Source organism: Gordionus sp. m RMFG-2023, chromosome 2, assembly GCF_954871325.1.
Source record: "Gordionus sp. m RMFG-2023 chromosome 2, tfGorSpeb1-WG-v2, whole genome shotgun sequence".
Classification (NCBI taxonomy): Eukaryota; Metazoa; Nematomorpha; class Gordioida; order Chordodea; family Parachordodidae; genus Gordionus; species Gordionus sp. m RMFG-2023.
Genome location: NC_088776.1, coordinates 50,883,038 through 50,896,062, shown reverse-complemented (window position 1 = coordinate 50,896,062; position 13,025 = coordinate 50,883,038). Strand labels below are relative to the sequence as shown.

The 13,025-nt window shown below is 25.6% G+C and overlaps 1 protein-coding gene across 1 annotated transcript; it reads left to right on the top strand.

The window, feature by feature from the left end:
- The first annotated feature begins 2,273 nt into the window (after window positions 1-2,273).
- On the top strand, window positions 2,274-7,991 carry LOC135924528 (U3 small nucleolar RNA-associated protein 18 homolog). The gene is made up of 12 exons (XM_065459586.1): window positions 2,274-2,426; window positions 2,468-2,574; window positions 2,618-2,707; window positions 2,746-2,816; window positions 2,859-3,148; window positions 3,791-3,965; window positions 4,055-4,161; window positions 5,142-5,235; window positions 5,715-5,865; window positions 6,408-6,597; window positions 7,127-7,305; window positions 7,860-7,991. The coding sequence occupies exons 1-12, from the start codon at window positions 2,286-2,288 to the stop codon at window positions 7,882-7,884; spliced, it is 1,620 nt and encodes a 539-aa protein (XP_065315658.1). The 5' UTR covers window positions 2,274-2,285; the 3' UTR covers window positions 7,885-7,991.
- The last annotated feature ends 5,034 nt before the right edge of the window (window positions 7,992-13,025 follow it).

The following is a 13,025-nucleotide window of genomic DNA, read 5'->3' as shown; positions in this document are numbered from 1 at the left end:
ATACTTAAATATCCTTTTTTTTAAATATATATTTTACTAAAATAATCTTAAAAATTTCATACACAAACTTTTTATCAATAAAATTCTGGTTAAAATTGGAATTAAAATCTGGAACTATAACGACTTTTGTTTTATAAAATATATAGTTTCATTATTTATATAAAATGAATCGAATCGAAAAATACATTATGAATATTCGACAAATAATAATATTCAAATTCAATATTCGATTAAGGAAAGAATAATAGGTCTAGCCGATGGAGCGAATGTAGTTTGCATTGATTTGCATTTAGGATAGCTATGGACATCCTCTATTCTAGAAAAGGTCTCTCGAGGCTTGTCAGAGAGCTTACAGATATAAAATCCCAAATCTTTGAAGAAAAATAAAGGAAGTTTAGTTGAGAATTAATGAAGTAGATATAATTATAGGTATGCCCATATTTGGGCCGATTTTAAGGCTTGTTGGAGCAGAAATATTTATTTGTTGTGCCTGACGACCTTTACACGATTTGCATTGAAACTAATATTTCATATAAATATTCAATATTGAAAAAAAAGGAAATATAAAGGGAATTATAAAAGAATATCAGCAATAGCAGGCGCGTACGTAGCGAGGGGGGGGCAGGGGGACAACTATCCCCCCCCCCCCCCCAAAGCAAAAAAATGCAGATGCCGGATATATTTTTCAAAAATATTATTGTTTATATTAATTTATATTGTTAATATTTATACCTATCTCATATTAAATATATATTTAATTACATTTATTATCACATTCATCAACTAAGTTATTTTATTAATTAATTTCGATTTCAAGTTTTCCATTATAATATTTACTTATTATTTTCATATTTTTAGTGGCGTAATATTTATCTAATTTTTAAATTTCTAGTCAAATAATAATTATTCTGAAATTTTCCAACAGAGAGAAAGAAATTGCAACCTTGTCCAACGAGATAGAGTCTCCGCCATCAAGCAGTAACAGCTTTTATGGAGTTAGAAGAGCCGATTATTAATGCTATTACTGAAATATCATAATGGTTTGAAAGAAATATTTCCTCAGAAGCAAAAAAATTATTGGATTCAATACTTATTCCAAATCTATTTTCTCATTAGAATGTATTATTTAATTATACAACTATTTTATGTATTACTTTTCAAAAACATGACATTGACTTTAAGAAGATGAGAATAGCGGAGAAAATTTTATTAGAATTCAAGAAAATTAGGGCCAATTTTTATGAAGAATTTCATATTTTATATGTTATTGCGATATGGGATCACGAATGGCTGTGAACCGTTAATTGAACGTGGTTAGCTAAGGCCCAACAAACACCCCTTCAAACCCCTATAACAGTGGAGTGTCCAACAAAATTTTCCGGATACAGTGGCCTTAAGAGATCTCAAATTATGGAAAGGGGCCTCATAATCTTTTTTTATAAGGGAATATTAGGCAAAAATGGAAATTTTATTTATTTACTTTAATAAAATCAAATATGTAATAATATTAATTGTCCTTTTTTATTTACAAATTTAATAAATGAGGGTTATATTTGAAATAATCTAGTTACTAGTCCGATACAGGAAAGGTTATCGCAAGTATAAAATGAGTTATTACTAGATTTATTAAACGATCAAATAACACACTAGACAATTGAATAAATATTATTTGGAATTTTAGGTGAAATTTGATCAAGAGCATTCATAAAAAAAATCTTCTTTTAAAATAGCCATTATTTTTAAAAATCTTCCATGATCAAAATTTTTAAAGAATTTTTTATTTTTGAGAAAATATTAAACTCATATTTTAAATGATATTTTCAAATTGGTAAACGTTTTTTTGCGTTTTATAATATTTAAAAAAACGCAAAATAGTTTTCATTTAATGTTTTATTTATTTTAACATTATTTTATCACATATTGCACACTTTTTCTAGTAATATTATATTAAACCTGTCTGCTTCTAAAAATATGTAACCCAGCCAAAAACCTGCAATAAGAGGACTTAAAGTTTTGAAATCTATGGAAAACCGAACTAAAAGTCACCCACCCCCCAAAATTCTGGCTATGACTGCGATTTAAAAATGATGCGTTAATTTTTTTTGTAGATATATATTGCAAAGAACCAATCTTTATTTTGAACTATTAGATTGTTTGAAAAAAATTCGGAATAATATTATGGCGATAGTATTTTTAAAAAAATTTATATCAAACTGTCACATCGGTAGTGACAGCTAACAAATATCGTGTCATAATTTTCAAAGTATCAGTGTATTTAAAATAAAATGTTTAAAATTGACAAACATAAATCCAAAATTAATCTTAGCCATACATTTACTAATGAGAATGAAGTATTGGACATGGGTTGTGATGAAGAGGCATTATTAGAAAAATTGGTATTAGGAAAATCTTTAGTTAAAAAAAGAGTTAATAATTAATTTTATATCACTTACAAGATGAATATTAGTTCTTTGATGATGGAGAATTAGACATTGAAGAAGATAAAAACTTTGAATTTAATAAAGAGGAAACAAATAAAGTACCAGCTTGGGAGGATCCTGATGATGCACAAGAGTTTATTTTATTAAAAATTATATTTGAATATCATTTGATATAGAATTAATGTAAATAGTAAAAATTTTGGAATTGCAAGGCCTCAAGAGAAAAATATCCCTGGAATGAAATATAATCAGCAAATTAAAAAAAGGTAATAAATATAAATAAGGAGTTACTATTTTTTTAAAGATATCAAAAATCTATGGCTCATAACACTGATTGGGTTACAAAAAAGCATGATATACAAGATGAATTTGAAGGTAATGTCTATCATTATGTTCTATATTCATAATCTTATTAAGATTTAGAATTTAGTCATCAGGCTTATGATTATATTGCAAAGGGTGAAACAGGGGATCCAATTGCTGATTCCTTAAATGATTCCAATCTGTTAAAATATAAATGGCTGAGAAATTTAAAAAATTATAGACCATCAATAGATTCAGATCCTATAGAGCAAAACTCAGATAAAAGTCCCACATTTAATTTTAAAATGAATATTGACAGAGCTAGAATAACCAGCCTAAAATTTCACTCAAAATATCAAGTTTTGCTATCATCAAATATCAATGGTCTATTTAGATTGAATCAGGTTATTGTCATTAATTTTTTTCATATATATTGATGCCATTTATCTTTACTGATGTTCAAGGAAAGGTATTGGGGATCCTACCAATACTACCAACTAGTGTGGTTAATTAGTTGAGCTAAACCATATTGCCTATATGATTATGAGAATTTATTGTAAAATATTGCCAATTTTTTCTCCCTTCTAACCCACATATTTTTGACTGATCTGATCTAATATCAAACCTATTCAAATGCTAATTAATTTTTATTTACCATCTATCAAGCAATGCCATAAGAGTTCAATATTTCATAATTAATGTAAATATTGACCCCATCCAATATTTTTTTAAAAAAAGTTAGTATCAGCACAGCCCAAAATTTTATCAAATGTGGAATAATATAATGGTTTTTTAATAAATATATTTTTTTATATTATCCATTAAATATTAATTATAGAAAAGCCAATTTTTTGCCAAAAAATATTAAAATTGTTTTTAAACTTATAAACTCAATAAAGAAGGAGGTATGAAATGAATCATAAAAAAATTATAGCTTTCTGTAATCGGCCTTATATTTGGTATATATACACCTCCATATAATATCATTACTTTTTGTAAGATAAATCTCACAATGTTTTTAAAATTTAATGAACCATCATTCATAGATTGATGGAAAAGGTAACAAAGAACTACAAAGAATAGAGCTTGAAAATTTTGCAATATCTGGCTGTGATTTTATTACTCCTGAAAAAGATCAAATATTATTTGTGGGATCCAATGTACGCTACTTACACACTTTTGATCTATTAAGTGGCAAAATATCAAAAATATCATTAAAAAGTTTGTTAGATTACATTTGTACTAAATATACTTAAATTATATATATTTAAATTTTTTAAAAATTAACTTTTGAAATATATGCATAAAAGCTAAATATACCTCAGTCAATCCCAGATTTTGTCAGATGTCTCAGGATGGTCAATACATTGCATTATATGCACACCAGTCTGGCAAAATATCTCTTTTATCTCAGAAGGTTTGTACACTCATTAAATCAAAATATATGTTGAAATAATCTTGTGATTAAATCCTTACAATTTTTAAACTAGATTTTTTTTAATTCGAGTTTGAAACTGAAACCCTTAGAACTGCGTTAAATCAAAAACCATATTATTTTTTTCCCAAAATCAATCTAATTATCAGGGATCCAAACTGAACCGAACCACTAAAAACTGGTATTTTTTATCGAACTTAAACCGAACCTAAACCACTAATAAATTTCTAGCCAAACCTGAATGAACCGCTAAAATACCTCTGAACCGGTTTGAGTCTCATAATTTTATGCTTATAAAATAATGTGTAAGTTGATATCATACTGGCATTGCCAGCTACCCAAGTTAGTGTGGAAAGATGTTTTTCAACAATTAAATTTTATCTCCTTATAGATGTAATTCGAGTGAGACGAATTTTGAAAATATATTAATTGTGCGGCTTAATAAAAAAAATTTAAGTAATTGTTCATATTAAAATTATTCATTGATATATTTATTTGTTATATTTATAAATTATATATTATTTTATAATATGCAATTAATAAAAATGAAGGTTTTTATTTTAATTATGTAATAAAAAAAAAATTCCTTATACATAATCCTAAAGTAGGTTTGAATACAAGAGTGTTCAAACCGGTTTTTAGAGGTTCGAACCGAACCGATATTTTTATTTTTGCGAACCCAACCTGAACCTTGAACCGTTATTTTTATTCGAACCTGAACCGAACCGATATTCGTTTCGGTTTGATCCCTGGTAATTATAATTTTTTTTCTACATATAATTAATCATTTGTAATAAATTTATGAATAAATTTTCGATAATATTGTAGTAATTTTTTACATGATTAACCTCAAAGTTTTTGGAAGTGACGCTTCATAGAAACTAATTTATTTATTTCTAAATTGTTATATCTAAAATTCATGCATATCACATTTCTTTTTTCAATTGAATACATATATTTAGTCAAAGGAATTCTTGCATAACTTTTACACAACAAGTTCGAATACCAGAGCAGTGCTATTCTCACCCGATTCAAGATATTTATTAGCCATATCTGGTTTATTTTTTTATCATTTTCATCAACATATTTAAAATTCATGATTGTACATAAAATAAAATTATAAATGTCGTGTTTGAAATTATAATTTTTATCATAAAATACATTATTTGAATCAATTTATATGTCTTAAATTAAACTTATAAAAACCAAGTTGCTCTACTAAATGCGGACGAAAAATATAACAGATTGTTGTTTAAAGTAATGACTAAATTTTACATACAATATAAAGTTAATTGATAAACGATTGATTCAAAACCTATATACTCATCTTTATTATTTTCCGTAATAGAGAACTGAACCTTCTTGAATCATGACCTAAGCTAAAGTGCAGCCTTTACATAAAATGGTTTTGGCCCCTGATTGTGATAATTTGATGAATATTATTTTTTTTTAAATAAATGCTTAATTTATCTCATTTAGAAATTGTTCAGCAAAAACAGACTAAGAAAATATTAATTTTTTAAAAAAATTATTAGAAATGGGAGAAATATCTGCTTGGGATCTATACTACTTTCGGAACTCTAAATGTTCGCTTTTTAATGTAAATCTCATGTCATTTAGCGACAAAGGCAATTACCAAGCCACTGTTTTGGATCTAACTGCGGATGGAAAATACTTATTCACAGGGTTTGTTTTAATTATATTTTTTAAGCAGTTTAGAAAGGTACCATTTTAATTGGTCAGCCAACTTGACAATTTGAGACATTTTTTTGCAAATGACCTATAACAAAACATTTTAAATTTAACATAAATACTTCGTGTTGTTAAACCATTCAGTTTGAGTCCATTTTAAAAAAACGGTTAACTCAATATTTTATGTGCCTAAGCCTCGAGATTTCGCTAATAGTTGTCTAAACCTTGGTATCATAGGCGCGAAAACCGAATCAAATAATGAGTTAGCCATTTTCAAATTGGTTCAAGTCGAGCCATTTAACGACACTATAAATACTCATCATAGCTATGTATTATTTTATAGAAATCACTAACTTCTATCAATTTTATAAGAGTGCTAACCATTTTAAAAGAGAACTATATCACCTGACATAAATAAAAAAACTATATTTAAAGTTAGTTTTTTTTTATATAGTTTAACAGTTAGCCTTCACACTAACTTAATTTAAGTGTAGATATTTAGATTTTTTTAAGAAAGTATAAACTTTTTTATACAGAAGTCATAGTGGTGTAATCAACGTTTACGACATAAATTCGTCTTTTTCGACTATCGGTATGAGTAAATTAGAACCGGTATTCGTTAAAAGTCTCAAAAATATATCAACGCCTATTACGCTACTCAAATCGAATCCGCAATCGCAATTACTCTTGGCCGCATCTAATTATAAGCAGGATTGTGTGAAAATGGTTTTTTTCCCTTGTATTAAATGATGTGTTATAATATAATACAATATAAAACATACGAAATACTGAATGCCAAAGAACAAATATTTTCTTCTAGTTTTAGGATAAAGATCACTAAATTACGGAATAAAATCATATTTATTAAATTTGATATTGAATTTTGGGACTAGATATTGAAATATTATTTTTTTGTGACTTATCGATTAAATTTATTATTTTTTAATAATCACAGGGGGGGGAGGGCGTTTGAACAGCTTTTCATATATCAAGTTTTAGGGCTTTCATATATTAATTTATAGAAAAAAATGAATGTATCTAATATTTTATGTCATTTAGTTTAAAACATGCTTTACGTATTTATGGGTTCCAGATTTTTGTTTGATTATTTTATCGTTCTCCCATACATTGTATATATTTTAAGAAATCAGTGTTTATTTTTTGACTATTAATTTTTAGACAATTTATGATAACCTAATTAATATAATTTGTATTGGGGTTTTAATTTATTTATTTTAATAAATCGTTATTATAGGTGAACTTGCAAAATCTCTCAGTTTATTCAAATTTTCCAACGGCACCCAAAAAGAGTAGACTTAAAGATGACCAAACTACCCTTCATACTTATTTGAATAAAGTCAATGCATCCGACTTCTCCCCTTCCTCGGGCTATATAGCCATCGGATCCGATAAAGGAGACATTAATTTATACAGGTTTTTTAAAACAAAATTTTAAGACTGTTAAGATGATATTTTTGATTTGGTTAAATATATTTGTTTAAAACTTTCTAAATTGTTGAATACTTGTAAGATAAAATTGTAAGAAAATGAATAAATTATCCTAGTTATGAAATCGATTTTTATTAAGGATTATTAATTTTTTTTAAAAAGGTGAAAAAAGTTATTAATTTAAAAGCATTTATATATATTTAATACTTTTTCTATCTGGCGCTCTTAGAAAAATAGTTATTTTTGAATCCAAATGGCTACTGCCTGTTACGATTAGTGTTCTTAAATGGCTCGATTAAAAACGGCTAACCCAATATTTTAGCCAAAAATATTAACGCAAGCCAGGAGAATTTTCCTATAGGTGACTGAAAGGCTTGATTATCTACTAATGATTATTTTGGCTAAAATCTTAATTTAAAATCGGTGAAATCGTGCCGCTTAACAACACTAGTTGCTGTTTTATTAATTTGTTGTCTTTTATAACTCGATTTTTAAAAATCTTAATTATAATTTTTTTTAAAAAAACATTTACCTTTCAGATTGAAAGCATATGGCCAATATTGAAAAAGGAACATATTTTCTCATTAGGTAAATATGACAAGATATCTTAAATATATCGAAAAAGAAAATGGCGATGAATGAATGTGTTTACCAAATGTGAATAAAAAAATATATTAGTGAGTCAGCTGTGTCATAGCTCTTCATTTTAGAAATTTTAATATTCTTAAATAGCTGGGTGAATATATGATTTTAATAATTAAAAAAAGAAAGAAAACACACACCTTTAGTCTTTGGGATGTAAGGTAGGAAAAAAAATAACGCTAATGGTTATATAAACCATAGCTCATTTCACCTTCATTTTAAAATTGTTTCAAATGTCTATATTAAGCTTTGATATTTTAAAAATGGTGCATTCTGCACATATAAAAATAATTAGATGGTTTAAATATGACATTTTTTCAATTTTTTTACAAAAGTGATTTTTTAAAATATCTTTAGCTCTTGGTCAAATAGTATAAATTATTTATAATTAAATATTATAAGTCAATAAGTTTTTTGGAATACTTCGTCGTTATTTATGAATATTTATTTGGCCTAATTAGTATATTTAAGAAGTGTATCGAATAATATTCCAATTGTTTTAACTTTTGTTAACGTAAATTTTATTATTGGAGAAAATTATTTTTTAGTTGCATAAAATGATCTTACTAACCCCAGAATTAATTTGCATCAGTAGAACTTCCTCGTCAGCATTTCAATTAGTTTCGGAAAGTAAATATTATATGACATCTACCATATCGTATCATATACTGGGGAGACTATCCTACAATTAAGTGGGCACTCCACCGCACTTAGGGGGCGGATCCAATGCAGTGGTTTAATGTCCATTTAATTACTAAAAGATGTGTTTATTTTTATAGTGAATTTTGTGGGAGGTAATTAGTTTCTTTTTTGTATTCTGAGGTTACTTTGGGATGAATTCTAAAAGCCGATAAAATATTAAAGTGGATAAAAAAATAACTGTTGATTGTGCTTAATTAGCCTTGTGTTTGCCCTATTTTTTGTCATTAAGTTTAATGGTTCTTTTTACCATTTTACAAAAGCAGATGATAATCAAATCACCAGATTTAAGATTATACCATATTTTATATGGTAACCTCAATGACGAGGCGTGAAGTTTACAACTATTGTATTACAAGGATCATAGTGTATTTGTAACATATTATAAGCATATTGTCTGAGTAATACAATTTTTTATATTTGTTACCAATTTGACCATTAATTAAGTTCAAAGAGCAGATCGAACTAGATAAGCTTATGGATTATTATTAAATCCACTCCAGAAATTTTAACTCCAAGTGGTCTTGTGTAAGCTAAGAAAAAGCCTTCAACAAATGTTATTATTTTATAGTAATTGATAAGCTTAAGTTATAATTTAAATATAATATTCATTTTTGGTTTTACCCCAATAATAATTCCTTCTCAAGTTCAATACTTGGCATGGGAAATATTAACCCGTTAGCACTTATAATATTTTGGCAGTCTTATAAACTTACTCACCTGTTAGTTTTAGAAATTTTAAAGTTTTAATGCATTTTAAAATGCAATTCATATTTTAGAATAGAATTTTTTAATAACAGGGCTTTAAATCCTTTCCCAAGAAAATTTCTTTTATTAAGATAATCAAACATTCTATAAGATTGTTTATTGATCAGTCTTATTATTTATACTGATCTACCATCAATATATAGTTAATTTTAGTATCACAATTGTGAAAGTCAGGAATGTCTTGTTGAGTATAAACTAGACTTTTGGCAATGGGCACTAAAAATAAAAAGTTCAAGTTATAACTTTAAAAAAAATTCAATATATTGAGATATATTATCAAACTTTCATTTTTTTTGTATGTGGAATTCATATGATCTTTACGCAATTTATTAGCATCGGTTATTCCTTCTAGCATTTGTAGTTTGTGTAAATTCTCTATATCCAATCTATTAAATATAAATTCAAAATAAATAGTTAGGCAAATTTAATATAGCCATATCTCCAGTTGAATCATTTATTAAAATTTCCTCTTCAGCAGAAAAATTTCTTAATAATTTTAGTAGCATGTATCCATCTTCCAACTTAACTTCCTCTCTTTATAGCACCTGTAAAAGTCTTTCAGCCTATTTTCTATTTTACAAATGAATTCAGATTTCTTAATAAATTTAGTGAGAAGCATTGCTCAATCTATATGAAACAAGAGTTATCTGTACAGCCATAGTCTGTTAATGTAAATCGATAAATAAAAAAAATGGGCAAACTATTTAGTGCTAGCATGGATCCAGATAATATAATATCAAGGAAAGTAATATAATAAGTCAGAAAGATATATATGTAACTTAGATTTTTAATTTCCCTTTAAAAACAGATGGAACTTAGAAGAATAATCCTCAGCTGGCTTGAAATATTTTTAAAAAAAATCAAGGTATGGAGAGAAAACCGAAATTTTTTTAATGCGCGCCGGCTTAAAATTTAAACCAGATCATATCTTTGGTTTAATAGTTAAAAAATAATACAATTTAAATATATATTATTCTTTTAAGTTATATAATACCCACTTATAAAAAACACAGTCTTAATAAAAAGCTATAGAAATTCAGGTTGTATTATAATTTGCCAAAAAAATTTGTCATGGTGGTTTAATATAAATTCTTAAAATAAATCAAGATTTCTCAAAATATTTTGAATTATTTACCTTAGTTTTAGAGGGTGTCACAGTTAGTAGAATTTAGGATAGGAGATTAGAACCATTGTCAAATAATGAAAAATTATAGATTGAATATGTCCTTAGAACATAATGTTTCGGCCAACAAATGTAGTGGTTGAGAGAATTTAGAGAATAAAATAAATAGTATAAATAAATTAACTACTAATACTTTATTAATTAATATAAATAGTAATTACATAATCATAACTAAAATTAAATTAATATAACAAAAATTAAATGATTAAAAATTATGTTCGCAAATTCATAATAATAATTAACAAGTAAAATATCCTCGATTATATACACTTTTCTACCCTGTTCATTTACATCGTCACCACTCAAATAATCTAATAATTGATTTCGTTTTTCTATTTAGCAGTCGACTTGAATATTACTTTTTTTTTCGATTTTATTTCAAAGTAAATTTACATATTACAACAGAGGGCTTCCCTTTCTTCTACGGAATCTTTCATATTTATATAAGGATTGAGAAAAATTAGATCAGTTTTCCGGAGCTAATTTTCTGGTATTCTATAAAATTATATTATATTCGACAAATAACAAAAAAAATTTCACATCTCTAATTCTTTAAATAAATTGGGATCAGGCTCGGATTCATTTTTTAACCGGAAGATTAATTAGTTTCAACCTAAAAATAAGTAAAAATTTATCTCTATATTCTCCTATTTGTTCATTAGAACATGTTATTATAGACTTATAAACAGAACTATAGGCATAGCCATAATTTTTTGTGGGAGGTGGGGGAGGGTTGGCAGTACTAGTAGATTTGGTTTTCCTTAAATTTTATTTCAGATCTTTAAGATTACCAATTGTAGGCTTTTTATGTTAAATTTTTTAAATACTAGCTATTTTTCACTCTTTATTCTATAATAAGGCTTTTATACCAAAATAAATGTACATAATATTTTCAAGATTCATGTATGTAATGAAAAACAAATGAAATTTATACTAAATAACATGCTCATTTCAACCCAAAATTTATAATCACATATTATACTCTTAATGAAAAAATGATAATGGCAAAAAAAAAATTATTTTAAGAGAGTAGGAATTTATAAACATACATTATTATAAAGTGCCTGCTTTCCAATTAAAAAGATGTAAAATATTTGCTAGAAATAAAGTTGTCAAATCATTTAGTCTAATGGTCCGATCACATACTGGTTAAAATTTTAAAATTTTACTAAGGTTTTTTACTATTTCCGGGTTTTGTATAATTTAATGATAATTATATATTTTTTTATGAACTCAGAATAATTATTTTATTAAAATATTAAAAGTTTATAATAAAACTAATAGAATATATGTTATATTTCTTAATTTTAGTATAAAGCATTGATAAAGATAATAAATCAAGTAATATAATATAGCCACACCCAGAGTTGGGCAGGTCCTCCAGAAAAAGAATCTAGATACAGATGCAGATTCTTTATAAAAAATGAATCTTAGATATAGATACTAGTATCTTTTTCAAAATTTCAAAAAGATACAAGATAAAAGATACTCGTATCTTTTACTAAATTAGAGTATCTTAAATACAAGATACTTTTAAATTAAAATTATCATTACTAATTAAATTAGAATAGCTTATAAAATACAGTTTTTATTATTTGTGTTTGTGAAGAACATAGCATACACATATAAGAATAAATATTTGCAATAATTAATAAAATATTTATTAATGAAGTAATTATAATAACCAGGGATTTTAATATTAGTTTTTGCTTATTAATAGTTTAAACAGGGAAGGGAGAGTAATATATTTAATGGGAGTTGAAAATTTGCAAATAGGAAGAAAATATAAATCAAATGATTTATTTGAATTTGCAGGTTATTTTCTGTGTTGTTTTAAATATAGCTTATATTCGGAGTATATGGCTAAATGGCATATCTAAAAAAAATATACTAGTTTTATTTTATTCATTATCTTTAATAAGTAACTTGTTTGTGATATTTATGTATCTTGTAAAATTAGTTTATTTTCCATTATTATGACTAATTAATTCTTGCGTCTGTAATATCATACATATAAATATTATTTAAATCTCTTTTCAAAATATTTTTATATATTTCTTACAAAATCATTAATTATATATAAAAAATATGAAAATAATGTACAACATTTTATTATAATTATTAAATACATAACAATTTCCTTTAATGCATTTAAAATTGATTAAATTTTGTAAATAAATACTGTAATGTAATTTTTATATCATAAATATATAAAAGTAACTAATAAAGTTAAATTCTACCTCATTATAATTATTTTATTAAAAGCCCTTTAAAATTATCTAATTTTATATATCAATTGTACCTTAAATATTTCCTCTAATAAGAACTTGCTAAAATAATTATATAAAAAATATATTAATGATGTGCCGATATTTTTTATCGGATCGGATCGGGCCGATTTCACCCATTTTAA

Bases quoted from the DNA above. Each gene is read 5' to 3' on its own strand.
- LOC135924528 (XM_065459586.1), top strand. From the start codon at position 2,286: ATGTTTAAAATTGACAAACATAAATCCAAAATTAATCTTAGCCATACA. The intron at 2,817-2,858 runs GTAATGTCTATC...AATCTTATTAAG, and splicing joins TATACAAGATGAATTTGAAG to ATTTAGAATTTAGTCATCAG. The intron at 4,162-5,141 runs GTTTGTACACTC...ACATATATTTAG, and splicing joins TATCTCTTTTATCTCAGAAG to TCAAAGGAATTCTTGCATAA.